Below are 27,789 nucleotides of genomic sequence, written 5' to 3'. Positions count from 1 at the left end.
CTATATCTGTCGTATTAATATTGAATGTGTATATGTGATAGATAACATGAATAAATATCAATTATTTACATGGCTCGAAATGTTGACAGGTAAACAAAAATGGGACAATAGATATATATTTACAGCTTGGCCTTCAGTTTCTCCTGTTCCTTCTTGGCCTCGTCTTTGAGCAATCGTCGAAGAATCTTTCCGCTGACGCTCTTTGGTATGGAATCAACAAAGCGTACGCCACCGCGCAGGCGCTTATGTTGAGCTACTTTGCTATGCATCCAATCAATGATTTTAGAGGCCTCTTCGGCATCGCTGACACCGGAAGCTTTGCTCTTGGCACTTCGAACCACGTACGCACGCGGCACCTCTGATCCGTGCTGCTCGCTGTACACACCAATCACGGCAACATCGTCAATCAATTCGTGATCAACAAGGATACCTTCCAGCTCAGCTGGAGGAACCTGGAAGCCCTTGTACTTGATAAGCTCCTTGACGCGGTCTGTGATGTAGAACATGCCTTCCTTGTTCTGGTAACCGACGTCTCCAGTCCGGAACCAGCCGTCGGGAGTTAGACAACCTGCTGTCGCCTTTGGATTTTTGTGGTAGCCCAGGAAAACATTTGGGCCGCGCAGCCAGAGCTCGCCTACTTCGCCGACGGCCACTTCTTGGGGTTCGGAATCATCCTCGGGGGACGTCATGTATTTCGCTTCCATGTTGCCGACCAGCTCGCCTACCGAGCCAATGTACTTGTCCCAATCTTCCCAACTTTGCACGTGTGTTGTGGGACTGGTCTCGCTGAGACCATAGCCCTGTTTGACGCCAATTTTAATCCGCGCAGACGTCGCTTCAACGAGCTCTCGGGTGAGCGGTGCAGCACCAGAGTTCATCATCCTCAGAGAGGATATATCGTATTTATCGACGATAGGGTGTTTTCCAAGAAGCAGAACAACAGGGGGCGCAACGTATGCAAAAGTAATTCTGTAGTTTTGCACATGCGAGCAGAACTTTTCAATGTCAAATCTCGGCATGACATACACCGCATTTCCGTTATATGCGCTGAATTGGATAATGCACGTCAAGCCTGTGAAGCAATTAGAAACGAGGCTTAATGAAATAGATAATACGTAGTAGTAGACTTACCATATATATGAAAAAAGGGCAAAAAGGCTAGTATACGGTCACCTTGACCGTCTGCATTCCCATTCCATGTGAGATATCTTCCTTCCGTCTGCTTGCCCTGTAGAATATTGGCAATGACGTTTCTGTGAGAGAGCATGACGCCCTTCGGTAGACCAGTAGTTCCTGACGAATATACCAGAAATGCAACATCCTTCTTGGGATCAATTTGGGGTCGACGAAATCTCAATGTTCCCGATATGTTTCTGATTGATGTGAAATGCTTGAAGCTCCCATTGGGGTCTCGTTCGTCCCCAATCAACACGATCCTGTCCTCTGGAAGGCCCACCTTCTTCGCTGCTGCGCGGGCTATTGGGAGCAACGCACGCTGTGTGGCCACAGCCTTTGCCTCCGAGTTACTTAGCTGAAAAGCCAGTTCCTCGACCGTATATGTGGGGTTTGAGGGAGAAATAACACCGCCAGCCCAGGCTACTCCATACATGACGGCGGGGGTGTCGACACAATTAGGCGAGAAAATCGCAAGAACATCGCCTTTCTTCCAGTCCCATGTCGACTTGATGCCATGCGCAAAGCTCACTGCGGTGTCCCGTAGTTGCGCGAATGTGTATGATCGTTGGGTGTCGGCATCCACAAAGAGCACTATACGAAGATTAGAATCTGAATCTCAAACACACATTGAATCCCCTAATCGCAATATAAGTAGGACAAACGTATATACCTTTGTCGTCCGGGTATGGCCGGTCCGGCCGCTCAAATATGAGCGACCAAGTATCGACATTGGGGATTTGGAAATCGGGAAAAGACGACTTTATAGGCATTGTCCACCAGGTTATGTACAGACGCCTGAAGAAGAGAAAAGGCGGAGATCGTCTGTGTGTACAGAACAAGTCTAGATGATACTTGTAGAGAGATGGGAGGGAGTCCTGAGAGAGAAAGAAGAGACGAAGAGCAGCTAGCTACGTATTTAAAGGGCCTAAGTAGCGTAGCTAGAGGAAGCTCCCCGCCCACTCACAGCCTGCCAGACCCACCGAAATCCGGGGATGCCTCAGCTGATTGGCGCAAGGGGAATAACGGCACGCCGATAAGCGTCGGCCCTCGGCGTTCCGGCTATCTCAGTCGAATTTGACAGTTATCCTGTTCGACCGCCAGCGTTGCCGACGACACTAGACGCCAGTTCGGTGTTTAATGTCACAGAGGCCGAGTATTACACACTATAAGCAGCCCTGTTGGTCCTGTTGATAGCATACAATAAGCTACTCACCCCTGTGCGATGTAGACGGACGGAACAACGGCATGGCATACCCAGTTAATGCACCAGCATAAATATAAGCATCGTGTTACTATTAATATAACCCCGCGCTAAAGTCTCCTCCTTTAAACTGGAAAAATAACAGGTCGTCCTTCATTTCTCTTTCTTTTCGACGTTTTTAATTAGACGACCAATTCAATAAGCACAAGCAATTTTTCCGTGCTTATTGATACCTAAGCCAGCAGGTCAAGGAAGTATCAATCATCATCATCAACAGTCCCTCGCGAAGCGTCATACCAGTTTGCAAAGAACGGCTATCCCCTGTCATTGGAGATCCTGTCTATGATTTTCTTCTTTCCTAGAGGTTATCCTGTCCACATACACTCACGCATCACTAATTCCGGCAAGTCTAGCAGATTTTGGTGTTCCTGTCGTGGCCCGCCAGGCAGCAGTCACCACCACGCAAGCGATTCAATCAGTGGAGAGCATGCTTGCCTGTGACTCCCATACAGCCCATGTAATTCCTTCTACTCTCGCCTTAAAGGCATTTGGTCAATTTGATAACATACAGAGAAGTTCAGCAAGGCCCCTGCACAAGGATGACTCTAACAGGAAAAGAGAAGCTACCGATTTTTTCTTACCTCTTTTCTTTCAAACTCATATAACCATGCACCTTTTATTTGATACTTTTCACTGGAATTCAATTGGCATGGTTTCAAGTATTGTGCTAATCAAGTTTTTATTTTTGTTACCTCCATCTCCAGGCAGCAAATGTTAGTCTACACTATAAATCCAACACCACTGAACTGGTATTGATTGATTGCATCATTAATCTGTATTTCCCTAATATAATAGCCATACGCACGCCATCTTTCACCGCCCAAAACAAAAACGACATCGCTTAGCCCTCTCCATATATAAAGAAGGAAATCCAACCCAGTAAACAAACCACCAAAGTCTTTTGAAACTTCAACACGACCGGTATCCAGAGAACCCTTCGTTCTATATATCCATGCTATCGACATCCACAAAAAGAAGACGAGTGCCGTCGCCAGTGATTTGCCAAACCTAGTTGGTTCTGTCAGTAAATGCGAAGAAACTCAATAATTCAACGAGACTAGTGGTACTCACATCCATTCCTGCATATTCTTCGATCGTCTCCGTAAGCTGAGGCTCAGTGAAGCCCTTTGCAATGACCCGTTCACGAACCTTGCGAAGGTTGAGCTGACCTTCGTGTCCATCGCCGGCTGCGGCGGCACCACTTTCCCGCATGCCACGGATGAGGTTGTAGATCTTGCTGACCGGCGTTTGGTCTCCTTCACCGCTACTCTCGTTGGAAAGAGACGCCTTACTAACTTCAACCAGCCGAAGTGCTTCGTCAACGTCATCGGTGACAACTTCATGGCTGAAGCGCAAACGGGCCAACGCCTGAGAGAGACGCACCACGCCAAGAAGGGTACGCGGCGCGACATGCGAAAATTGTCGCTTGCTTCCCTCATCCTTCTTCTGTTGTTTACGCATACGCACATATGCACCAACCATGTAGTCGGATACTTCTTTGGGAACCACCGGGCGGTATGTACGAGCGCGAGCAACAAATTGACGGACCTCGTTAGGGCTGAAAACAACCGAAGAATTTTCATTTTCTGGATGTTTATTGTGCATGTGAACATACGTGACGTGTCGCGCCAAGTCTTCATCGGTATCGCGGGATGGAGTGTCCAGCATGAGGAACATCACATCAAACCGAGAGAGAAGAGCAGCAGGAAGGTTAATGTTTTCAACGGGAGAGATGCGAGGGTTATAGCGACCATACAGAGGATTGGCAGCAGCAAGAATCGATGTTCTGGCATTGAGTGTTGTAGTGATGCCGGCCTTGGAAATAGAGATAGTCTGTTGTTCCATAACTTCATGGATGGCAGTTCGGTCTGAATCGTCCATTTTATCGAACTCATCAATACAGCAAATGCCGTTGTCAGCGAGCACAAGCGCACCACCTTCCAGAATCATCTCATCGGTGACAGGATCTCGCATAACGGCGGCAGTAAGACCAACGCCACTGCTGCCTCGACCAGTCGTGTAGATGCCACGAGGCGCGACCTTGCAGATATACCGGAGCAACTGAGACTTGGCAACACCAGGGTCACCCATGAGACAGATGTTGATGTCTCCACGAATGTGCATTCCATCAGCCATGTCCTTGTTCACACCACCAATCAGAAGTAGCAATAGAGCCTTCTTGACGTCGAGATGACCGTAAATCTCAGGAGCGATAGACTGGGCAAGGTATTCGTACAGATGCCCTGAATTTTTGTACTGTTCCATTCTTCGCACTGTCCGAATGTCCATTACCATGTTGTCGTATGCCTTCTTATGTTGAGTAATATGTTGCGCTTCAAGGTATGTGTCCGTGAGCAGACCGGCACGGATTGCCCTAAATCCGGTATACGGCGTAGGCAGGAAAATTCCAGCAATATCAACGACGTCTCCCGGATTGAGTTGTCGTGTTAAACTTCCGTTACAGTTCACCGTCAAAGTCCTGGGAATATGGCCAACTGGGACCTGGTCTGCCATTTCCTGAATTTTGACCTCCTGGAACGGGACAAATTTGGATGCCCGAGTGGATAAAAACAATTGTCCTTTGGAGTTGTTTGCAACACACTCTTCGGAAGGACATTCAGTCATAGGCAGAAATGACTTGGATGTGATGGGTTGGAACACCTCGCTACCGCATCGATCGCACGTGTAAGCATTGATCCTAACGGCTGGTTTGACGTCCGACACTCGCGTTACAATTCCTCTGACAGTGATCAATGTGCCAAGGTGCTCGCCGCGGATATGGCGAACAGCCAGCGCCTTCAGACTCTTTCCAGTACTAGACTCAGACAGTGTCAAAGGCTTGAAGTTTAGAGTGTATCGGCGTGTCAATTCGGGAGGAAACATTGCTTGTGGTGGAGTAGCATCCATCTCAGCTTCTGCAGCCATTTGTACCGTTTCGTTGCGTTTATCACGTTGCGACATGATAATGTCGAGGACGTCATCTTTGAAACTTGTTCTTTGGTCAGTAACCAACAACCAAACATCACCAGGCACAAAACTCACGAAATCTCTTTCGTCTCCCTAGGCATCACGGCATCCACTGCTTCTGAGAAAACATCGATGTAGCGCTTAGCATTCGCTTGAATAGACTCGACCAGCTTGAGGTCCGAATCTGAAGGAAGGGATTTTTCGAACTACACAAAAAAAAGGTTTTAGAAAAGTCAAAACGAGTTCGCAATGCATGTAGCTAAATTCTACTTACTGTTTCCAAGTCATCCAATTCAATCAAAATGTTATTGCTATCTCTGTTGGCGATGTCCTGGAGAACCTGCATGTATTTGGTTTTAGGGTCACGACGCCGGCGACCCTGCTCGGTGTCAACATCATCCATGAAATCGTATTCATCTTCGCTCCGATCGCCATCAATGCGCAATCCCTGGATAGCTTCTGTCGCAGCCGCTTCCGACGCGGATTCAAAGGTTTTGAAGTGTTTTAAGAAATCCTTGAAAGCCTCCTGTTGGGCGGCGTAGTCAACCGGGGCAGGATACTGTAGGAGGGCCATGTTGGCGCAAGGTAGACGGGAGAGTAGTTACTCCAAGTCCTTTGTGCAAGTGTTAAGAGTGCGCAATCTTATATGGCCTGCATACAAGAAATTGACTGATCTCGTTCAACAAATTTGGAGGTTGGTGGATGCCAAACTTGGGCATCGGCGCTAACCCAAAAGCCGCAAGAGAGAAAGCGACGCGTCGCGACACGTGGAACGCGTCCCAGCATTCCTGTCCTTAAGCGGCCTAGCCTGTTGCCGTCACGTGCATCGGCGCGGAATAACCCTCGGTTCGGCCATTGCTCCTTCTGTGGGCCGTGGAGGCGGAGATGCCGACGAGCGACATCAGATCGCATATTTGCCGGGGGGAGTGAATAGTATGCGAAATTCGCCATTGAGATTCACTCCCATTTTTCAGTTTCTCATTCTCCAATCCGCTCGCTCGTAGGTGGCCTGCACTTGAAATCTGGATGCGGGTGCAGGCTCGTCTTTCCGCGCGATGGCTCCCAGCAGAAAGGCTGCCACCACCGCCGAAGTAGCTTTGGTGCCCATCAAGTCGTGTCTCGTGAATTTGCCAACTCCGGTAGTTTCATTGCTGGTTAACGCTAATGCAGTAAGAAGCAACATATCTGGACGAGAAAAGAAAGGTTTTCTAATGCCACTGTTTTAGGCCGCTCAAAATGTCATCGTGGAATTGCAGTATAGGTCGTCGAATTCGCAGTCTGCCGCCCAGCGGTCGTCATACCTAGGATGGACGGGAATGCCTAGTAAGCGGAAGCTGGCGCCTGTGGTCAGTAGAGATGGTATCAATTCCAACTCATCAGCTAGGGAGCAAGAGATTCCAATTATCGAAATTGACACCACCTTTGGAAGGGTTTTGGGATTGAATGAGGGTCAAAAAGTTGGACTATATCTCCATCTTGATAACCCAATTGCGCAAACTGTGAATATTGAGCCACTGACACCGGCCGATTGGGAAAGTATGTACTGTTATCTCCTCTCTACGAAAGATCGTTTCTCACGCAGGCTTGCCAGTCATCGAACTACACGCTTCGTTCCTTGAATTAAACTTGCTGCACCAAATCCGCGCTCTACCGAATCCCGGCTACACAACTCCAGGTTCGGTACCCACAAGTCATTTGCACCCGCTCACACTACACCTTTCTCCAACTTCCACGGCGAATATAACTGTCACCTCACTCACCCCTTCTCCTCCTTCGACGTCGCCTTTTGCTAAAATTTCCCCGGATGCTGAAGTCATTGTGGCGCCGAAAGTTCGCCCGAAATCGGGTAAAGCCAATAGAGGAGAAAACCGAAGTACGACAAGCAACAGTCGTAAGAGTGTTGGTGGGAGGAGTAGCAGCAGCACAGTTAGACCTAAGAGTCGGGGCTCCGACTCTGAGGAGCCTGCAGTGTATCTTAGAGGGGTGGACAGACAATATGCCACGGAGTGGTTTGATGAGGAAGCCGCTAGTCATGGCAATGATGGTCTGAAAGTATGGGTGGACCGAGCTGTTCTCTCAACACACGAGCTCCGTGGAAAAGAGTATGTGACTGTGTCTATTGTACAGCCGGCAGGCTTGCAAGCTCCTGTCGATCCGCAGCAACAGTTGCAGCAAAAGGAACAAGAAGCTGGAGAAGCTGGACGGCCATCTACTAAGGTCGTGGCTCAAATATTGCCTTGGGATGATGCACCTGACACTAAGCACGTCGGTCTCTCATCGGTTCTCTGTCAGTCCTTGAATTGCTCAGGGATAATGGGAGGTATCGTCCGCGTTGAAGCCGCACCTACCCAGCTAAATCATTCCTCTGTTCAGGGGGTCAAAATATATCCTTTTATATCCGACGTTGGCAGAAAAAGAGATGGTCTTAAATTCGGTGGAGAAACTGCAGCATCCCGAAGTGCTTTGTCTGAACGGATTAAATTTACCTTTGGAAGCCCTGGATCAGACACCGGTCTTATGTCCGGCCCTCTTACAGATGGAATGCTACTTCCGGCGGTAGATAATCAATTCTCTGCTGGAGGGTTTGACGGTGGTATTTTGCGTTTTCACCCACCTTTGAAAAGTCCAGAGTCTGCGGCTTTGTCTGGGTGGGTATTGGGTTCAGAAAAGAAACTAAGTGTTGATGTCCAGGCGGATATACCAAGACCGGTAGATTCTACAATTTCACATACCCCTTCAGATGAACAGATACCTGCGTCACCACCAAACATGGTTGGTATTGATTCACTTATTGACCAAAGCATGACAAACCTCTCGCGAGCCTCGTCAATTTTGCTTACCGGGGGTCTCGGGTCTGGCAAGACCTCGCTATGCCATTTGCTAGCGAGTCGGCTACGAGAAGAACATCTTTGTAACGTGTCTTACTTTCCCTGTCGGAAGCTGGTCACGGACGAGACTCGCGTCTCGACTATCAAGGAGACACTGAATCGACAATTTATGTCTGCAGCTTGGTCTGCTCGCCTTGGTGGAAGAGCTTTAGTGATATTGGACGACTTGGACAAACTCTGTCCCGTGGAGACGGAGCTCCAAGTGGGCGGAGAAAATGGCCGTAGTCGCCAGGTCAGTGAGATTATATGCTCTATCGTCCGTCAGCACTGTACAACGACATCTTCTGTGGTGTTCTTGGCCACGGCCCAATCAAAGGAATCTCTAAACAATATCATTGTTGGCGGTCACGTTGTCCGAGAAATTCTGAGCTTAAAGGCGCCGAATAAGGAAGGCCGGCGGAAAGTGTTGGAAAAACTTACGAGTCGAGACAAAGATGACAAAGTGCTCAAAACCAGCCATCATCGTAATGAAAGCGGCTCAACCCAGGACTCTTGGCTGGATCCCTCAAACCCTGGGAGCCGTCCTGGTTCTTCTGGGGCAGACGGCTTTGCTCTCGCACGAGACCTAGATCTGCTAGATCTGGCAGGAAAGACAGATGGCTATATGCCGGGAGATCTCACTCTATTAGTGTCTCGAGCGAGGAATGAAGCTCTGATTCGATCGGTGCAGGATACGAGTACAGAGACGACAAAAATATCGCTGACAATGAACGATTTCGAAAGTGCATTGAAAGGGTTTACGCCTGCATCGCTTCGAAACGTGACGCTGACATCCTCGTCCACTACATTCTCGTCGATCGGTGGACTACATAACACCCGTCAGACTCTTTTAGAAACATTGCAATATCCCACAAAATATGCGCCCATTTTTTCGCAATGTCCTCTCCGTTTACGATCAGGATTGTTGTTGTACGGGTTTCCCGGTTGCGGCAAGACAATGCTTGCTAGTGCGGTGGCCGGTGAATGCGGATTAAATTTTATCAGTGTCAAGGGGCCTGAAATTCTGAACAAGTATATCGGAGCAAGCGAGAAGAGCGTTCGTGATCTTTTCGAGCGTGCTGAGGCAGCACGACCATGTATTTTATTTTTTGATGAGTTTGACAGCATTGCCCCAAAGCGTGGCCATGACTCAACTGGCGTCACTGATCGAGTGGTCAACCAGTTGTTGACCCAAATGGACGGTGCAGAGGGACTTTCAGGGGTGTATGTGTTGGCGGCAACATCAAGACCCGACTTGATAGACCCAGCTTTACTCCGCCCTGGGCGTCTTGACAAGAGTCTTTTGTGCGATATGCCGTCGCATGATGATCGCGTTGATATCATTCGAGCCGTAAGTCAGAAACTCCAGCTGAGCGCAGAGGTCGCGTCTCGAATAAATGAGATCGCTTCTCGCACAGAAGGATATTCTGGAGCAGACATCCAAGCAGTTGTCTACAATGCGCATCTCGAGGCGATCCACGATCTTCTAGGTGATCGCTCAACGTCGACATCGGTGTCGACTAGTAAGAAGACCATCAACGGCACACATGTCAACGGGACAGATACATCGAGCAAATCATTCATACAGTTTCTGTATTCTGAACAAGAAACTAACGAGTCCAATGCCACGGTCAGCACCAAACTCGACCCCCCGGCTGTCGTCGCCGCGAAGCTAGGTGCGTTGAAACAAGCTCGACGCCGTCAACGACAGGCCGAGCACGGCACTGTCGAGGAGCAGAATCATCATCAGGCACAAGCCAACGGCACAGTGGCAGATGAAGCCCGCGACGAAGTTATAATTGACTGGCAACACATTGAGCGATCGTTGTCAACGACTCGCTCTTCTCTTAGTGATCGGGAGCGCGGCCGCTTAGAAGCTATCTATCGGGAATTTGTGGTTGGGCGCAATGGAGAGATGCCTAACGGCGAGGGAGCAAGGGAAGTCGGTGGGAGGACGAGCTTGATGTGATGTGTATATACGTATATTCTCATGACTTGTTTATACATATGGTGTTAGCTACAACTCTGGCAGATACTTGGAATTACATACTACTATACTTATAACGTCCTATCCCCACCTACCATGTTTAGTGATCATGACCTGATTTTTCAGAATAACTACGTCACAGAACAATCCACATAAGGAGTTGTGTTCATTGAGCAGTAATACTATCGACTACTTCCACTGACAAACTCCCAATAGGCCATCATCCCATGTAGTGGTGATTACGACAATGACGACGTCTTGGACAAACTAGTAGGGTTATGAGCTACTCGATCACCGTGTTGGTCGGTGAATATCACCTAAATACGTAGCAACTTAGCGTAAGCCATCATCGTACCCTAGATATTTATACTCAAAGTAAACAAACCCACCTTAGGCGGATTAGCGACTTCTTCCTCTCGCGCTTCTTGTTCGTTTCGGACGAGTTTTTCGACCTGCGTAGGTCAATTCAATCAAGTTAATATCTAAGTTAGTTCACAATGTAATGTTGCAGAGGAATGTACCTCTCCCTCTCGCACACCGCCGCGGAATCGTGTCCAGACGTGATCGCCTTCGTGGATTTCCTCATCTTTTCGGTCTGTGATTCGCTCGACGGACATTTTCTGCTTTTTACGGGCTGTGCGTAGTATTGGGATGGTTGTAATTATTATAATTGATATTTAGTAGTTTGATTAGATGCTTGTTTATCGGTGTGTATTCAAGGGTAGGGAGATATGATTCTTATATGACAGTTCAGAGGTACCTGACATCATGGTGATGCATTTCTGTATCGGTATCCATAGATGCAATTGAATATTCTATATGTTGAATAATTCTCGCCTACTCATAAATGACAATGAGTACAAATGGTTGATACTCGATTGCCCAGGTGATAGATGTAATGCTGTCATCTGGACGTGAATTAGGGCTAATCAAAGTAGGGCTAGGGCTTGTCTCAGAAGGGTTGCATGCATAGATTCAGCAACCCCCACGTCGGTCGTCCAGCCAAAGCTGGGGACAACCGAACTAGCAACCTTGAAATTAGACAGCTGATACAAAAGGTGGTGCGTGATATTCATTGCAGAGAAAGGACCCAATTCGATCTTCACTGATCGTCGAGGTCGTCAACGGGAAATAAACTCTCATAGTTGGCAGAAACTATACGATTATAGTTGCATTTCGGCTAATAGCTTGCCACAGATATATAAAATGATTCGTAATACGTGGGAGGTATGTGCGACTCAAATTTGATAAAATTATATATTTGTTATCCAGTATTTTACAGCCTAGGTAGGCAGGTGGTGGTGGTGGTGGCAGACGTTATGCGTGTTTCACGTTGCTCCAGTCTGCACTACCACCAAGTGCAGGCAACTTGACAGTGACATAGCCGATGGGGCTCGCTATTGCACTGCAGTCACCATGTCAACCGACATTGAGAAGCACAAAAATAAATGTATAATCTTAAAGATACAGGCTGTACTAGCCAATACAAATAGTTAGTTAACTTACAAAGGAAGCTGCGGTTAGTCAGCATGAGCAAGCTTATCGCATATCCGATAGCAATCTCAACAATTAGATTAGGCGATAAGAGGACAGCACTCTGATTGGCCGGATAGCTGGGGGACCGTTGCAACTGTTACATAGGTCGACCCTCCTGCTACATTACAGAGATTACATAGATTACTGGGTGCAATACTGAATAGCGAAATACAGGCACTCCCTCACGCAACAAGCGGAGTGCTCTGGCAGGTCCGGACCACTTGGCAAGTAGTGTATTCAAGCTGACACCATTCGGCATGTACATCAGGGTGATCGCCTGCGGCCCTTACTGCCAGCACTAGCACTGCTACAGCAGTAGGAATATTACATAGCTCCAGCTCGGACAGCTCTTTTGCTTGTTTCATGTCTCAGGGTTTTAGCTTTTACGGGGGGGGCAAAAAAAATCAAAAAAAAATCAAAACAAGGCGAGGCCCAGTCTCAACTCGGCCTAGTGCGAACAAATAATGTAACTCTATCCGAAATGGTGGTGTACGGAGTACATATAGGCAGCCAATGGGAGGCCTGCATCACGACCCAGAAAATGATAGACCCACCAAAAAGGGACAACCACGCGGCAGGCTTGGCGTTGTAGCACGCCGGACTGGGCCTAGCGCGTGATCGGTCCTTACTGAAGTTGGTTAGGATTAGATGTAACTGTCTCAAAAAAGTGTTCCGTATAATCGCTACAGCACTCAGACAGCCTTTTCTATTTTATACTGTATCCTCCGTACTCCATAGTATGCGTAGAGTGTGGGCAATGGTGGAGAGGTGTGGGCGGAATGCGACACTGAGATAGCAGATTAGGGCTAACCCTGCTGCTCCCGTACCACTGCGACATCATTGGAGGAACGATGGGGATGTTGAACAAGTAACACTTGCAATGCGGTCTGGTGATGGCACCTATCCATTTATATGTGTGTATGGCTATGAACTATGTGGAATAGACATAGTTGTGTGGTGTACTGCATAGAAGAGCAGATACTACGTACCATGTCGGGCATAAGATTGGATATCGCCTGCAACGATGCCATGCAAGCTGCTAGTTTTATATAATGTTACACCCTGCCCGGGTGCCGCTAGCCTGTTGCGCACTAGCTTCGCTATGATTTCGCTGGCCAATCAGACCCTCAACAACCATCCCAGCATTGAGATGGAGATGGCCTCAATGGCATCATCTTGTCAAATCTTTTTGGAGCTATGGCTTGGCTACTACGCGTGTTGTCCTTACAACGCTTGTGTCGTAGCGTTCGGAGTATATCAGTGAATGCATGCATGTATACGAACATACGAACGTACATGCAATCCATACGGAGGCCATGCTAGGTATGCTATCGCCAATCCAACTGCTACTTGCTGAGTTACCACGTACGCACTTCGCTTCTACTCCTCTAGTCTTCTGCTAGTCCTGCGCCTGCAACCTAATTTGCACACTTTGTACCGCATACCCCGACGAGTTCGTGGCATATGATAGGTCCCCAGCTTTGCATGTCCCGTGACATCGCCCAGTGCAGGTCAACGTTGCTTGCTTTGGAGCTGGGAATCAAGGGATAGACTGGGCAGGATTCAGGCATAGTTAACTTTGAGCAGCACATCGCAGCTGGGATGTCGAAATATCTTCGATGCATTGCATGGAGTGCTCAGCGAACAGCAACATGGCCGAATGCGGCTAGCGGCGATTCAGCAGATCTACCGCCAAGTGCCACTGCTACCTCAGCCCGTCATACATAATATTACTACCGTACTTTTCCTAGCCTAACCCAACACTTAAACATCTCCTTGCGTCGTTCGTTTTCTTTCTTTTCTTCTGATGCCGTCCGTTCGCTCGTGTTTCGTTTCACACTGACTGCGTTTGCTTTTTACTCCCCATAATACCCAAGCTATCCGGGTAAATCTCTCTGTCGATTTCCTCGCTCTCCGACTGCCGTGCTGTATCGTACCGTACGTACGTCTCTAATCCCCGGATTGGGGCAGTTACATTCCATACTTCTTGGCTGGTTCCCCGAGCAAATGAAAAATAACAACAATAACGACAGCACCACTCCTTGAGAAAGGAAGGACGAAACGAAAACAGGGAGAGGAAGAAGGAGAACAGACGGAGAATTCCTTTTTTTTTTCCCCTCCCTTTACTTTCTGTTTCTCTTCTCTTCCTTTTCCTCATGAACTACTTGCTGTCTGTATAACGTCCTTATACAGATTCCATTCTACTCTTCAATTCCTTTTTCCTTTGGGCAGCCTCACAAGCTTGCTCGGAGGAAAGGGCTGCCGTCGACACACACACAGACACCATCGTCCTTGTTATCCGCTTCCCGTCAACATGACATCGTCGCTCGTTAAAGCACTGCATCGCGTGCAGGAGCTCTTTCACACTCTGGTCGCTGCTCTCGAAGCCGCCCTCTTTGGAGAATCGCATCGCAAGCGACGTTCATTACATGGTCGAGGTCGGAAGCGGCGTCGCTCTCTCGGTGAACTCGCTCAAGAGGTTGACCGTCTGTTCAATGCACACCTCGGCGTGCAGAATATGCTGTCCATGTCCGCCAAAATCAAGGACCAACTAAAGGCATGCTTGGAATCCAATCCCTCGTGCATGCTTCCGTCGTACAACCATGCCTTGCCCACCGGGAATGAGACGGGGACTTTTCTGGCCTTGGACGTCGGCGGCTCGACTTTCCGCGTTGCCCTGATCGAGTTGGCTGGTAGAGAACACGGGATGAAGATCGTGAGTGCGACGTCGATGGTGATTGACGAGGACGTCAAGGCGTTGCAGGGGACCGACTTTTTCGACTGGATGGCAGAGCGCATTGATAGATTTTTGTCTGGCGTGGACGCGAAATACGGCCGGCAGGCGACCCCGCTGTCGATTGGACTGTCGTGGTCTTTCCCCGTCGACCAAACATCCGTTAGCAGCGGGAATCTTCTTGGCATGGGCAAGGGGTTCCGCTGCTCGGACTCTGTGCTGGGGCAGGAATTGGGCGGCTTGATCGTGTCTTCGTGCGAGAAGCGCTCATTGAATGTTCGCATGGACGCAATTGTTAATGACAGCTCTGCAACACTGTTGACGCGCGCCTATGTTGACCCCAGGACGCGGATGTCCCTCATCCTTGGAACCGGCACGAACGCGGCCGTGCACTTCCCCGTTCATGAAATTGGCCTCACCAAGTTTGGCACCCGACCTGCCGGTTGGTTCGAACGCGCGAAGCATGTTATTGTCAACAGCGAATTGAGTATGTTTGGCGGCAATGTGCTTCCCATGACGCGATGGGACGATGTCCTAAACCGGACTCATCTGCGTCCGGACTTCCAGCCGCTGGAATACATGATCACGGGTCGCTATCTTGGAGAGATTGTGCGCTTGATTCTCGTCGAAGCAGTTGAGACGGCAGGCTTGTTCGGTGGCGATTTACCTCATTCGCTGAAGCAACCTTATTCGTTAGACACGTCGATAGTTGCGTTTATCGAAGGTGACACCTCTCCATCCCTCGCCCCCTCGGCGGCTCTGCTACAGAAAAATCACACTTTCCATGCTACACCGTCAGCGGAGGATCTCGCGTTTATCCGCCATGTATGCAAGTGCGTGTCGAATCGGTCCGCGGGTTACTTGTCCACGGCGATCTACAGTATGTGGTGTTTGCGTAACGAAGCCGAGTTCCCAGTGCAATCGACGACGGAGCCGGTTAAGAAACTGCAGCCGCAGGAAGTCACAGTGACTGAACTTGAGGAGCCTTCGAAGACTTTAAGTATTGCCTGTGACGGTAGCGTGATAAACAAGTACCCTGGCTTCCGTGACCGATGCCAATCGTACCTCGACATCATTATCCGAGAGAGCAATGTATCCTCAATGGCCGCCGACAAGCCATCCATTACATTGGAGCTTGCACATGAAAGCGCCATCTTTGGAGCCGCCGTCGCCGTTGCCATTTCCGTTTCAGAGCGAGAGTCTGCCAGTGCTGCTAACACTATCGCCGTCTAGGACGACAACCACCACCATTTATTAACCCATCTTCTATTCTTTTATCTGCCGATCGCTCTGTTCAATACGCAGTTCTATATTATTACACCTGTACCAATCTTCTAACGCTGCATGATTTTTTTTTCCCCTGCTAGAAGTCGCATGCATCGTACCTACACTCTGTGGATGATTATTTATTCTTATATTTCTTAGCATAGGGTGGTGTTTCGGGGCATTTCCTTCTTTTTTCTGTTGACTTGGTTGTAATGAGGTTCGATATTACTCTTTCTTCATGCACATGCATATATCTATACACATACATATATAGTCTTCTTTTCCTGCTTTGCCTGTTTTGTTTTACTTTCCATTCTAATACAAGCAAGCCTGACATTTGTTTCAATTTCTCAGACTGACTTTTGCACAAGCGTGAGCGGGTTGTCTGTTCTTCACCTTTTTTTATCCATCTATCTGCATAGAGTGGGAGTTTGAGAAACAATTCTTATTCCGTCTGGAACATCGCACTTCGAATATCGCTTAAAAAGGTAGTATCATAAGCGTACCCCTTTCAACTAGGGCATGAACGTAATATATGGCCTAACGCTCCTAGCTAGTCAAATGAGGAATCTCTTCTTTTCTGATATATAACTTTTATGGCGTCAAACAAGACTGTGGGTCCCAAGTGCGCGGTTTCACACGTGACGCGGGAGCCCTAGAATGGTCTGCGTTGAATGCCAGTTAGCAGCGAATGTGGATGTTATTGAACATGGAGAGCAAACAGAAGAAAATAAGGGGATAAACAAAGAAAAGAGCATACTCTGCTCAGTGCAAGAGTAAGGTCTTTATAAGTAATAAGTGAATCTAAGGAACGATGCCGAGGTTATTTCTATCGCGCGGCCGTCACACCATAGGCTTGTATTGTGGTAAAAGCCTGAAATATTTGCTCTTACTAGCATGCTAGACTTGCTTTCTCTTTCTCTCCTGTATTTTAATTGCATGCTGCACTGTCTGCGCCATCAAATTGAAAGCTTCGCTGCTAGTAAGGCTGGCGTAGACTTAATAATTTACAGCGAGCCAACCTTGCTCAAAGGAATCCTGAGTCTCGGCAAAGGTGCATTTCCTTTTGGTTGTGCTCTTTCCTACGCTGTTGCCAACAGCAATACGCGATCCCAATTACAACCCTTCTCAAAACTTTCGACCCAGTAACGTGAGTCTAGATGATCTGTATATCTGGTTTGGATTGTAAGTATGTATAACTCAGCCAATGATCCAGTCAATGTCTTTCTGACCCTCTAATTCCTTGGTTTCAACTTCTCAAAATTACTGTCGAATCTAGAGCTCTGGCACATACCTGGTGTTAAACTTAGACTATGTTTCTCTACGTAAGTCATACAAGCTGAATTTTTTTGAGCAATGATTGCCCCATATCACCTAGTCCTATATATAACAACTACACAACCCGATGAATAACTATATAATCCCTCGAGGATACCGCAAACCCACCATATAATCTATCTAGTGCTCTCACAAACTACTCGGGCATCAGTAGCTTCTACATCAATACCATGGCGTCCTGCATTGAAGGCTCCCAATGGGTACTTGGTCTTCTGAGCGCCATGGCACCAAATTTTCGGATCCAACCGTTAATCTACGGTTTGACCGTACTACTGCGAACCTGCATTGCAGAGATATCTTGAGCTAGTCCCATCCATGGGACTGGGGCTACCGCGTACGAGGGAGAGTGAGCGATTTAGGGGCGTGGATAACTATCATTCAGATATTCTTAGAAACAATACTAGTATCCCAACATGGCTGCGTAATGTTGGCTTCCAAAACAATTCAATAAATATTGGGTACACAAGTGCCTCGACAGGTAGTCGGTTCATGGAATTTCTATGGTTGACTACTACTATTGTATGTCTATTTGTGGTATTATTCTAGGTATCTTAATATGATGGTTTTCATCGCATCGACGGGGAAATTAACTCTGATTACCGTAAGTAGATTGATTTCCAAGGCTGGAGGAAGAGTCTTATCGAACGAGGCTTATTGAAGCCTTACCTTGGCCCAGAGCGAAACATGAACCTTGGAAAAGGGGTTAATATTCTCATATAATAGAATATAACGCTGTAAATATTATATATTCGGAGTGTTTCACTAAATATCTTGTTATTATAAAATTTCATGGGGCCCTTTTCTGAATTTACGTGCTCCGTAATATCCAGGATTAACGAAGGTACATGCGGTCGTCACGTTACAGAGAGGAGCCCGTTATAAAGAGACGCCGCGTCGGCGCGCGTCCTTGCCCGCTCGCTTCATTATCTCGGCACATCATTAGATCCTCACTCACATTAGAACTAACTACGCAACTCCTAACCAACCTTTCTCGCGATGCAATCCGAAACAGAATCCACCGATCACAAGATCAGCCCAGCACTAAGCGCCGCACCGCGCGAGCTTCTAGAGGATGTCATCAAAGAATTTTACCTCAAAGTTCCCTCAGTCCGCGAAATGGTTATAAGCAAGCTCTTAGTCAATGAGGGCGACGTACCAGAAGTGTTTACCTCCGATAGTGAAGAGGATAGCGATGGTGACGAAAATCGCCCAGTCAAAAAAGACGCAGACCCATTGGAAGCCAAAACACAGCCAACTGGCTCGAAAAGACTCAGATCTCGCTATGCTCGGTGCATTAATTGCGAGAACATCTTTGATGTGTCCAAAAACACAAGCCAGAGCTGCCGGTATCACTCAGGTAATTTTTTGTCACTTCCGAAAAGTATAGATGGGTTATTGACTAGTTTAGATGCAAGTATTCCTGACGAAGACCTGTTTCCCGACCACGAGGAGTGCACTCATGGCCCAATAGACACGCCTGAGAATCGCGAAAACTATCCGCAGAATTTCTTCTATGAGTGTTGTGACCGGACTCTGGAAGAAGAAGGCTGCGAAGTTAGTTGGCATAGAGAAGATACATTCAAACGCCAGAGGATATATTGAGTTGCTGAACGTGGAAATTAAGCTTCTTTGCAGGGTCGGAAAGCAGTTTCATGCTCGTTACGTACCTAGTACACGGCCCTCAGAGCCAGCCAATTAGAATTAGCCTTCGTAGCGGCGTCAGTTCCTTTTTGATGTACGAAGCGTTGGACTGTAGGGCATGGATGCAATGGGTGCCCAAATAGTATCGTTGATTTTCTAGCCGACAATGTTATAGAGCCAGGGTACAGATATAAATCTTAGTAGAAAGGCTCCATACAAGTTTCTCTCTAAGCATGTTACAGTCTAAGATAGCGTACAAGCGTAGAAGACTTTATATCAACGACCATTGAAGTGCCAAGAATTGCAGACGCTAATAATTTGCGGTGAAATTACTTCCATTACGAAACTTCCTGAACGGACCTGAGTGCCCCACCAAAAGGACGAGGAGGAGGCTATTTCATAAAAACAGTGCGAGATGATAATGCAAGTCCTCGGAGTCCGGGATTCCGTTCCTCTGTTGTCGGCATGTCGCCTCCAACCAAATTGCGGGGATGATATTCAGGTTGGACCCTGAAGCCAGTTTGAACGGACTGGCCGGTTTGTGTGTGCATTGAAAACAATCATTTCGTCCTCGGGCTCGGCGATACTAATGCAGCTAAATGGCACAGCAAGCTCGCTTGTTGCCAGGCTTGCCCCTAACTCTCTGTCTGTCGAGACTGCTGCCTGGATCAAATCGAAACAAATGAAAAGAATGCCTACTTAAACTGCCTGTCATCTCTTTGGGAACTTGTATCATATTCTCCAAAGCAATCCTCCAGCAGCTGCAGCTCTTGAACACCACGAGAAGAATGACAGCCGCCGTTGGTCGAATATGGTCAGCTTTTAACCCGCCTACGCCGCCCAAGCGTGACGATGCGATTAAGTTCGGCATTTTGGGCGCGGCGAACATTGCGTGAGTGCGGCTGGCATGTATTCTGCTGCACCAGCAGTGCTAACAGATGAGCAGGCCCCTAGCTCTAATCACCCCTGCCAAGTCACACCCGGAAGTTATCATCCAGGCGGTGGCTGCTCGTGATCATGCAAAGGCGGAGGATTTCGCGAAATCGAACAATGTCCTAGAGGTGAAGAATTCATACTAGGGTAAGTAACTTTGGGATGCGTAAGACAGCGGTGCCCTAACTGATGCCCTAGAATTGCCCGACGACCCAAATATCGATGCTATCTATATCCCCCTCCCTAATGCCTTGCATTACGAGTGGGCGGCTCGCTCTATCCGCGCCGGCAAGCATGTCCTTAATAACTCAATTGTTTCTATGGGTGTAGATTGTAAAAGTAGGTGGCCGAGTTAAAATGTTAATTCAAATAAGAGGGTATCCTGTGAGTGACGAGCTTATTCCTAGAAACAGGTCATGAGTTCTGGCGAGATGAGATTACAGTGCGAGGCAATAGGAATCTACGGCTAGGTATCCTTTACGGAGGAACTACTCTTCTATAAGAGACTATGCATTGAAAACAGCAAATGCATTTCTAATGGCCATAAATCTACGTTCCCCAGCAACTATAAGCGATTTCTCGCGTTTGTTATTCGCGATTTACACTAAAAAACAGTAAGCTGTCTTGAACAAAGTGAAGGCTAGAATCACTTCTTAATTTTAAGTTGCTTATGTGCCTCTTCATCTTATACTCTTTGAACCATTTATGCGCTTTAACTGCCATTCCTCCTATCCTGTTTATCTAAGTTTCTCCACTACATGCTTACTGCCTTCTTTTCAAGCTTCGCTGCCCTAGTATATGTTCTGAAGGTGATCATGTTCCTCGCACCACCAGGGACGTACTTTCGATGGTTGGCTGACCTGGAAAAAGCATGATATATTCTTAACATGCTTCACTGCTTACATTTTTAAACAATTACTTATGGTATGTTATCAGAAGCTCGGCATTTCAGTCCTCGATCTTACTTTCTATGCCCTACTCTGCTATCTCTTTTCTCATTCATAAGAATGCTATGTCTGTACACTCAGGAGTCTATGGAAGACCAAGATGCGGAAGGCGAGATTTGTCTGGGTTAATGGTGATCAATCTGCTATCTAGGTATGGCTGAATAATAAGAAGACACTGAGTAGTCAATGTATATCTAGCTTAACTCTAGGGATGATTGTTCCGTATCAAACGTTGATGTTGGATTAACAGACTTTCTGTTTGCTGGTCTAAGTCGATAAATCTCCGTCATCCTATCTATCATAGAGACAGGCCTCGCAGGCTTCACTTCGGCTGTCAGGTTAAAGCACGCTGCGCATTCTGTACGATGAGGGCCAAATTGAAGCCATTCAGAGATTCATAACCTCATCCAATACCTTCCCAAAACGGCTTAGCTCCATTTTCAACAGGCTTAGGGTTAGATAGTCACATGTTTCAGTCGACTGTCATCGCAACAAGTCACGCCACTGTTTTCTTCTTCAACCACTCTAATACCATTATCTATTGATTGACCATGTATCCGAAGAGGTTAGCAGGATGGGGTAGAGAAACTCCTTCATACAATCTTGGATCAACCCTGCCATTGAATTCGAGCCATCTGGCTCCTACCCGCCCAAGAATAGAAACTTGTAAAGAAATTAAGTGAAAAGAACGCTCGAGATATTAAATAGACATGGGAGGAGTCTAGCTACTCGCCAATGGAGACAATGGCTCTGTTCTGCTGTGCTGATCCATCAGATCCCAATAAGTCTGCTTATATGAAAATCTTCATGCAGTCTGTGTGCAATGGACTGGCTACGTTTGGTTGGCTTGGAAAATTGAAAACACCACCTTAGGTTTGATAAAAAAGGTCAACTACTGCATTCGGCAATCCGGAAACGATCAGAGGACTTTAATGTAGATGGAGGCATAAATGAGGGGTTTGGGGGACACTGACATATGGAGGGTCATCTTAATAGCACCAGTCTGCCGCAGAGGTTCCGGCACGACTGCCTACTAGAAGCCGGCCTTGACACCATCTAAGCAGACTTCTTGTGATTATGTCGACGTGAATCATATACCGTCTCCTCGCCGCGCTTGAGATCAAATTGTATGAATCGTAGACATCATTCTCCCCGCACCTCAGTGAAGCTATCGCCTAGATAGGGCAACCACGGAAGGCCGGTCCGACGACTTCTAGAATATATTATGAGATCAGTGCTTCTATCCATGCCTTCTATTCTTTTTGGGTCCAACTAATAGATGTTTACCATAAGCACGCCAGGAAAAACTTTATTGGGAAGCACACCTACTTCTGTACTAGCTCAAGAGGTAGACAACAGGTCACTGCGAGAAAGCTGCACCGTGATGGAGCACGATATTTTCTACTTAGACGATCAATCCACATCTTTAATCAAAACAAAATGCTCACGGAGTACACTCTGGTTGCTGAGAAAATGTCATGTACATAGTTTAAATAAACCTCCAGTATGCATTCTAGACCGATATTGTGACAGTGACCGGCAATAGATCTTATTAGGAGCTGCTCACAAAAATAATAAGTTGAGGGAGCGAAGGAAACAAAAACTGCTCTTAAGAATCTCACTCCCACTCCTATTATGCCTTTCCCAAGACCTCTACCTCATGGACTATCTCCATTCCTTATAAACGTCTAGTAATGTACATACCTGGGTCGTTCTGTAAGGCTTGAGTTGACCGGCCACCTTGAAACCATTATGTACACACAAGGACTTGCCATCAGCTAAATACAGCATAATTTCACACTTGAATATGCCTTTCATGCGAGGCACCCAAGCTACCAACTAGTCAATCAATCAAGAAGAAACACGTTCTGAAGCGAGGTTTGAAAGAAACTAGTGGTAAGCGCGATCCTCAATTGGCCATCACTTTTTCTTTGTTTCCACACTTATTGTCTAATTTTTCTCTCATCCGCTGGCGGCCATAGTGAATTTGTTTCTATAAGAATTTTGAGTGAACCCAAGCATGTCGCCAAAGGCTTGCACCGACTCTTGTCTAGCGACATATCTGACTCATCTATTGATTATCGAAATATCCCATATTTCCGTGCTCTCGTCCCTCTTGTATGCAGTTGAAGAACGAAATATCCTAATGGCTTTCTTGCAATATCCAATAAATGATGGTGTTTGTGTATAATTGATAAGTTTCTTTAGCAGGCACAGACATCACCTTGTCCCAAACCGCCATGGCAAATGAAGACCGAAGCTACCAGAGAACAACTTGGAAAGCTCCTTGACGTTTTTGATGACTCTTTATCTTTCATACGGGAAACAACGGAAGCAATGAATCTCGTTCGGCGGCCAGTATTTTTCTCTAAAGCGATAATGTTGATTTCTGGACGTGAAACATGTCAACCAAATATACGACTAGCTGTCGTTCAATGAAGCTGGTCTATAAGTAAAACTGGTACCAACACAAGAGGATACTTACGCAGATGCATCCATCAACTTTTGGACTTTTTTGTGGATTGCCATACCTATGCGGTTGGGCTTTCCTCCATCATAATGCATTCAGTGCAAACGAACAATATCGAAGACATTCGCACGTCCTTGCGTCCTCGTGAGTGTCATGCCTTGATAGATATGACACAGCACGTTGGCGTTATGCCCATTGACCTCGCAGTTCCTGGAGCCTTTGTAGTTGCTTTCAGCTGCCACATGGTCCTTGGGTATCCAACAGGGTTGGAATTATATATATCGATCCAAATACATTTCCAATGTTGAAAGCAACACCTCCAACAGTTGGTGGAGGCGCAGTTTCAAATATATCCCAACCCCAGATCGGCATGATGATCATCTGAATCCTGCATTCCTGCAAATAACTGCGTTAAATGCATCCTTAAAGGTACTCGCCGAAGAAGCTGGCTTCCTCGGGTTGAGAATTACCTTAGATCCTTAGATTATCAGCTCATATTAATGATGGGGTGACTAGGTATCCGAGTCACTGGAAGTCAAAAACCAAGTGAACGAGCACTCCATATCTATGTTCCTAAGCTTTTGCATTCCAACTGAAAAGTTCATTACAGAGGCGATGATATATTTGCTTCACACCATCAAGAAGGCAACAGAGTAACTTTTGGGCTTTACAATGACTTGAATGATATGGAAGCCTTTGGGTCTTCACTGGAACGAGAAGCACGGCGTGAGAACCTTGAGACTTGACAGAATATCTTTAGTTCCATAAATATGTTCCCACAAGCTTCTTATATAGCCTGAAGCGTGTCCTTTAATATTATATAGTAGGTTTGTGGCATGCAACAACGGTGTCTACTAGTCAGTACACAGGTCAACCAAAAGATCCAAAACCCGCCTCTTCAACAAATCCAATTCATCCTCTGGCAATCCTTTTTCCTTGTCTTTCTCCTTCGACGACGCAGAGCTAGCAGGTGTAATGGAACCAGTAGTTAATGCGCCATTCAGACAAAAGAACGGAACACCAAGCTTTCGCAGCTCCGTCTCCATGGAACGAGACAAGTCGACTGATGCTTGGTATACTTTAGTGTCGTAGGTGAGGAGTTCTGTGGCGTTTTCTCTCTATTTAGGATTAATATTTAGATATACTCTAGTCTGTATATGTTATATATATAGAGGAATAGGATAGGGTTACGTACAGATATTACTTCCTTGGAGTCTTTGTGACTACTCCCCATACCGAGGGATGGATTTGATGGAGTGTTAACCGGAGCACCGACTGATTTTCTAGATTCATTTATCAGCGACCTCTCATGAAAGAAGGAAGGATGAGGTTAGTTAACATACAAAACCTCCTCAACCTTCTTTCTCTTCTCCTCTCGCGTCCTCTGCTTCGCGATCAGCGCCTCGCGGCCAGACCACCATTGCCGCTCATGCTCGCGCTGCGATTTGATGAGATGTTGGATGTTCGCGGCAAAGCTTGCGTTGGTGGATACAAGATGCATTATGTGTTTGAGGGCTGAAGGCCAGGTTGTTATACTTGATGGATCTGTAGAAGGTGGTGTTGGAGGCTTTCTTTCGTAAGTTTTGGATGATGGTGGTTGTTGACGTTGATGCTGATTATGTGTGCTAGGACCTGGACCTGCTGGCGATGTGCTTGATGCTGGTTTTGCAAATGCAGAGAGAGTGCGTAAGACTGAGGAGAGATCTGGATTGGAAGACATTGTTGTTTTTCGTGCTGTTTCATGTAATTATTTATATTTTATATCTCGTAGAGATAGTCTCTCGAGCATGTATGCTGAGAGTGGGGACGAGGTTGATAAGGCCTTGACGCTATTGGCTGGCGGCTGGCGGCTAAAAATTTCCTTGGGCAGATCGTGACTGGCCTGCTTCCATACAAACATCCGACATCTCAACTCCCTCCGCTTGCGAGCAGCTGCACGACCCGCCTGCTTACTTGCCATTCATCAATTCGTCGATTTGGTCATATCATTATTTTTACTCCCCTTCTCCAATTCTATATCCAATGACTTGCTCATAAACCTCTGGAACCAATTCAGCCTCCTAACGAGCTTCCCCGTCGTTCCCCGAACCATATCGACAGCAGCAAAGGAAAAAAAGATGTCTCGCTCAGCAGCCGATGCGACTCGCTTCACGGCCACAGGGCCATATGTTAGTTCCAAAGTTCCATACCAGCTTCCAACTTCCGTGAAACCAGCCCAATCCGGGTCAAACCAGCAATCGCCAAAACCGGGGTCGTCGTCATCATCATCGGCCGAAACCCCAAGGCAAAAAGTTGAGCGTCTTCGTGCCCAGGCGCGCGCTGCAAAGCTCGCTCAGAGCACCACCGCGTTTGACAGAATAATTGAGCGAGGTCGTCGGGTGGCCAATGGAGCGCACAAGGTGATGATTTATACACTCATTACGGCGTCAGGTTTGTCTTGTCCCTCCTCACTTGTCTGAAAAACAGGAAAAGGTTTATTTTACTGATGTAAATAGGCGTCTGCGGCGCTCTAACACTTTACTCCGTCGTATCCCTGACTATGTGGAACCGTCGCCAGCGCGAACTCTGGCTCGACAAACAACTGCAAGACCTGCAAGCCGCGCGCGAGGCATACGTGAAAGGCACGGCCACAACGGAGCAACTGGAGATTCTCAGGAACGAGAAAATAGGAGAAATCGAAAAGCGGAAGAAGCAGGAAGCCGACGAACAGCGATTGTGGAATCGAACCAAGCGCTTTCTTTTCGATGGGTTGAAGAAGGAAGATACTGCAAGTGAGACATTAGCAGCAGCAACAGGAGCAACATCGGATATAACGAATAGTAATAACAACAATAATAATCAGGCGGCATCATTCGGTATTTTGGAAGCTGTCAATGCGAAGAAGGCTGAGTCGACGCAACAACCACAAACAACACAACCAGGGTCGCTAGATGTGTTGGCATCGAATGTAGAAACGACAGCTAAACAGTCCGCGAAGAGCTGGTCGAGCTGGATTTGGGGGAAATAAAACGAAGAAAGACGTGGTCTCTTTTCTAGGATGTATTATTTGACTGACATTTCTATCGATTTTACATGTTTAAAAGAACCAATAGGCGTTGTGCATTGCATTTTTTTAGTTGTTTTCTTTTCATATTTTTTTTGACATTTGCTTTCTTGCCTGTGTATGTAAGTATGTATATTTCATCTCATTTCATTTTTCTTCAACAAGGCACCTTTTTTTGCTCGTAGTCTGGTCATCATACTATGGGTATAAGTAGGTATCTGAGTGAGGAACTATTGTTTAAAATTAAGTTGATTTAGAGAGTTAACCATAGATAACTGAATAGCTACCGAATGAAGGAATTGAACTTTTGTGAAAGAAAAAAGAAATCTATGCATGACCATTGCCCTTAGCTTTCACAGCACGACGAGCACGAACAGCATCCGCCAGATCTTCCAATACCTCCACCGTCGACTCCCAACTAATACAGGCATCAGTAATACTAACTCCCTTCTTGAGACCCGCCGGACCCTCTGGTGGCACTTTCTGGCTACCCTCATTGATATTCGACTCAATCATGACCCCGATAATAGCACTTTCGCCCTCACGCAACTGGTCAGCCACTTCCTTGGCGACCAGCGGCTGGTTACGATGATTCTTTTTCGAGTTTCCATGCGAACAATCCACCATCAGAATCTGTCGCTGGTTACGAGCCTCTAGAGCCTCGCGCGCAGCCTTGATGCTCACGCGGTCGTAATTAGTGCCCTTTGTGCCGCCGCGCAGAATCACAAAGCCATGCTCGTTACCGGATGTTTTAGTGATGGCTGCCAGGCCTTCCTTGGTCACACCCAAGAAATGGTGTGGATGCGACGCGGCGCCAATCGCGTCAATGGCCACGCCCAGGTTGCCGTCTGTGCCGTTTTTGTATCCAATTGGGAAACTGAGACCGGACGCCAGTTCGCGGTGGAGCTGGGACTCGGTGGTGCGCGCACCGATGGCGCCCACAGAGATTAGGTCGGCGAGGTACTGTGGGGAAATGGTATCAAGCATTTCGCTGGCAATGGGCATGCCGAGGCTGGTTAGGTCTGCGTACAGTTTGCGGGATACGCGGAGACCCTTGTTGATGTTGTAGGACTCGTTGATGTCTGGGTCGTTGACTAGACCTTTCCAGCCTACTGTGGTGCGCGGCTTTTCCAGGTAGGCGCGCATGATGATGCATAGCTCGCCGGAGAGCTTTTCTGATAGCGCTTTCAAGCGGTGAGCGTACTCTATGGCGGTCTCTGGGTCATGGATGGAGCATGGTCCGACGACGACGATGAGGCGATCGTCGCGCTGCTCGATGATTTCAATGGCTTGGTTTCGTCCGGATTTGACGGTGACAAAGGATGAGGGGGGCTTTTTTTTGTTCGTTAGCTGACATTCATCTTCTTTGGTATATGGTATGACTCACCGAGGGAATCTCGGTCTGAATGTAATGAGGGGAAAGAAGAGGGTCGTAACCCAGGACTGTAATATCATCACATCAGTTGGTCTGATTTAGCCACATAATGGTGCCTTTCAACTTGTGTTGTCGTACCGCGAGTGTCCTCGTTCACCTCTGCTCGAGGCTTGACTAAAGGCATCTTGTGAATGGGATCTTGCGAGTTCGATGTGACGTTGTTATGTGGCAGAAGCAATTGGTGAATC

The 27,789-nt window shown here is 47.2% G+C and overlaps 9 protein-coding genes across 9 annotated transcripts, besides 1 other annotated feature; 5 read left to right on the top strand and 4 right to left on the bottom strand.

Annotated features, from left to right (window-relative positions):
• Positions 1–119: 119 nt before the first annotated feature.
• On the bottom strand, positions 120–1,946 carry UA08_03874 (hypothetical protein; the record flags this gene model as incomplete). Its single annotated transcript, XM_020266223.1, has 4 exons — positions 120–969; positions 1,027–1,072; positions 1,132–1,767; positions 1,847–1,946. The coding sequence occupies 4 exons, from the start codon at positions 1,944–1,946 to the stop codon at positions 120–122; spliced, it is 1,632 nt and encodes a 543-aa protein (XP_020121006.1).
• A 1,433-nt stretch (positions 1,947–3,379) lies between these two features.
• Positions 3,380–5,978, bottom strand: UA08_03873 (DNA replication licensing factor mcm7; the record flags this gene model as incomplete). The annotated part of the gene is made up of 4 exons (XM_020266222.1): positions 3,380–3,445; positions 3,509–5,426; positions 5,480–5,610; positions 5,679–5,978. The coding sequence occupies 4 exons, from the start codon at positions 5,976–5,978 to the stop codon at positions 3,380–3,382; spliced, it is 2,415 nt and encodes an 804-aa protein (XP_020121005.1).
• A 481-nt stretch (positions 5,979–6,459) lies between these two features.
• UA08_03872 (hypothetical protein) lies at positions 6,460–10,240 on the top strand (the record flags this gene model as incomplete). The annotated part of the gene is made up of 3 exons (XM_020266219.1): positions 6,460–6,573; positions 6,631–6,940; positions 6,987–10,240. The coding sequence occupies 3 exons, from the start codon at positions 6,460–6,462 to the stop codon at positions 10,238–10,240; spliced, it is 3,678 nt and encodes a 1,225-aa protein (XP_020121008.1).
• Positions 10,241–14,108: 3,868 nt separating this feature from the next.
• On the top strand, positions 14,109–15,761 carry UA08_03871 (Hexokinase-1; the record flags this gene model as incomplete). Its single annotated transcript, XM_020266218.1, has 1 exon — positions 14,109–15,761. One exon carries the CDS (start codon positions 14,109–14,111, stop codon positions 15,759–15,761), a length of 1,653 nt encoding a protein of 550 aa, XP_020121007.1.
• Positions 15,762–16,306: 545 nt separating this feature from the next.
• Positions 16,307–16,430: a repeat region (Identified by RepeatMasker using a combination of RepBase library and repeat library created with RepeatScout).
• A 1,698-nt stretch (positions 16,431–18,128) lies between these two features.
• On the top strand, positions 18,129–18,734 carry UA08_03870 (hypothetical protein; the record flags this gene model as incomplete). Its single annotated transcript, XM_020266217.1, has 2 exons — positions 18,129–18,489; positions 18,541–18,734. The coding sequence occupies 2 exons, from the start codon at positions 18,129–18,131 to the stop codon at positions 18,732–18,734; spliced, it is 555 nt and encodes a 184-aa protein (XP_020121010.1).
• Positions 18,735–19,561: 827 nt separating this feature from the next.
• Positions 19,562–19,852, top strand: UA08_03869 (hypothetical protein; the record flags this gene model as incomplete). Its single annotated transcript, XM_020266216.1, has 2 exons — positions 19,562–19,665; positions 19,720–19,852. The coding sequence occupies 2 exons, from the start codon at positions 19,562–19,564 to the stop codon at positions 19,850–19,852; spliced, it is 237 nt and encodes a 78-aa protein (XP_020121009.1).
• A 4,125-nt stretch (positions 19,853–23,977) lies between these two features.
• On the bottom strand, positions 23,978–24,843 carry UA08_03868 (hypothetical protein; the record flags this gene model as incomplete). The annotated part of the gene is made up of 3 exons (XM_020266215.1): positions 23,978–24,241; positions 24,319–24,406; positions 24,467–24,843. 3 exons carry the CDS (start codon positions 24,841–24,843, stop codon positions 23,978–23,980), a joined length of 729 nt encoding a protein of 242 aa, XP_020121751.1.
• A 397-nt stretch (positions 24,844–25,240) lies between these two features.
• UA08_03867 (hypothetical protein) lies at positions 25,241–26,130 on the top strand (the record flags this gene model as incomplete). The annotated part of the gene is made up of 2 exons (XM_020266214.1): positions 25,241–25,553; positions 25,619–26,130. 2 exons carry the CDS (start codon positions 25,241–25,243, stop codon positions 26,128–26,130), a joined length of 825 nt encoding a protein of 274 aa, XP_020121750.1.
• Positions 26,131–26,493: 363 nt separating this feature from the next.
• Positions 26,494–27,725, bottom strand: UA08_03866 (Phospho-2-dehydro-3-deoxyheptonate aldolase, tyrosine-inhibited; the record flags this gene model as incomplete). Its single annotated transcript, XM_020266213.1, has 3 exons — positions 26,494–27,498; positions 27,554–27,609; positions 27,680–27,725. The coding sequence occupies 3 exons, from the start codon at positions 27,723–27,725 to the stop codon at positions 26,494–26,496; spliced, it is 1,107 nt and encodes a 368-aa protein (XP_020121749.1).
• Positions 27,726–27,789: the final 64 nt, after the last annotated feature.

The sequence above is a fragment of the Talaromyces atroroseus genome, assembly GCF_001907595.1.
Source record: "Talaromyces atroroseus strain IBT 11181 chromosome Unknown scaffold_3, whole genome shotgun sequence".
In the NCBI taxonomy this organism is placed as follows: Eukaryota; Fungi; Ascomycota; class Eurotiomycetes; order Eurotiales; family Trichocomaceae; genus Talaromyces; species Talaromyces atroroseus.
Note: the sequence above shows the minus strand (reverse complement) of the source record. Positions and strands in the feature narration are given on the sequence as shown.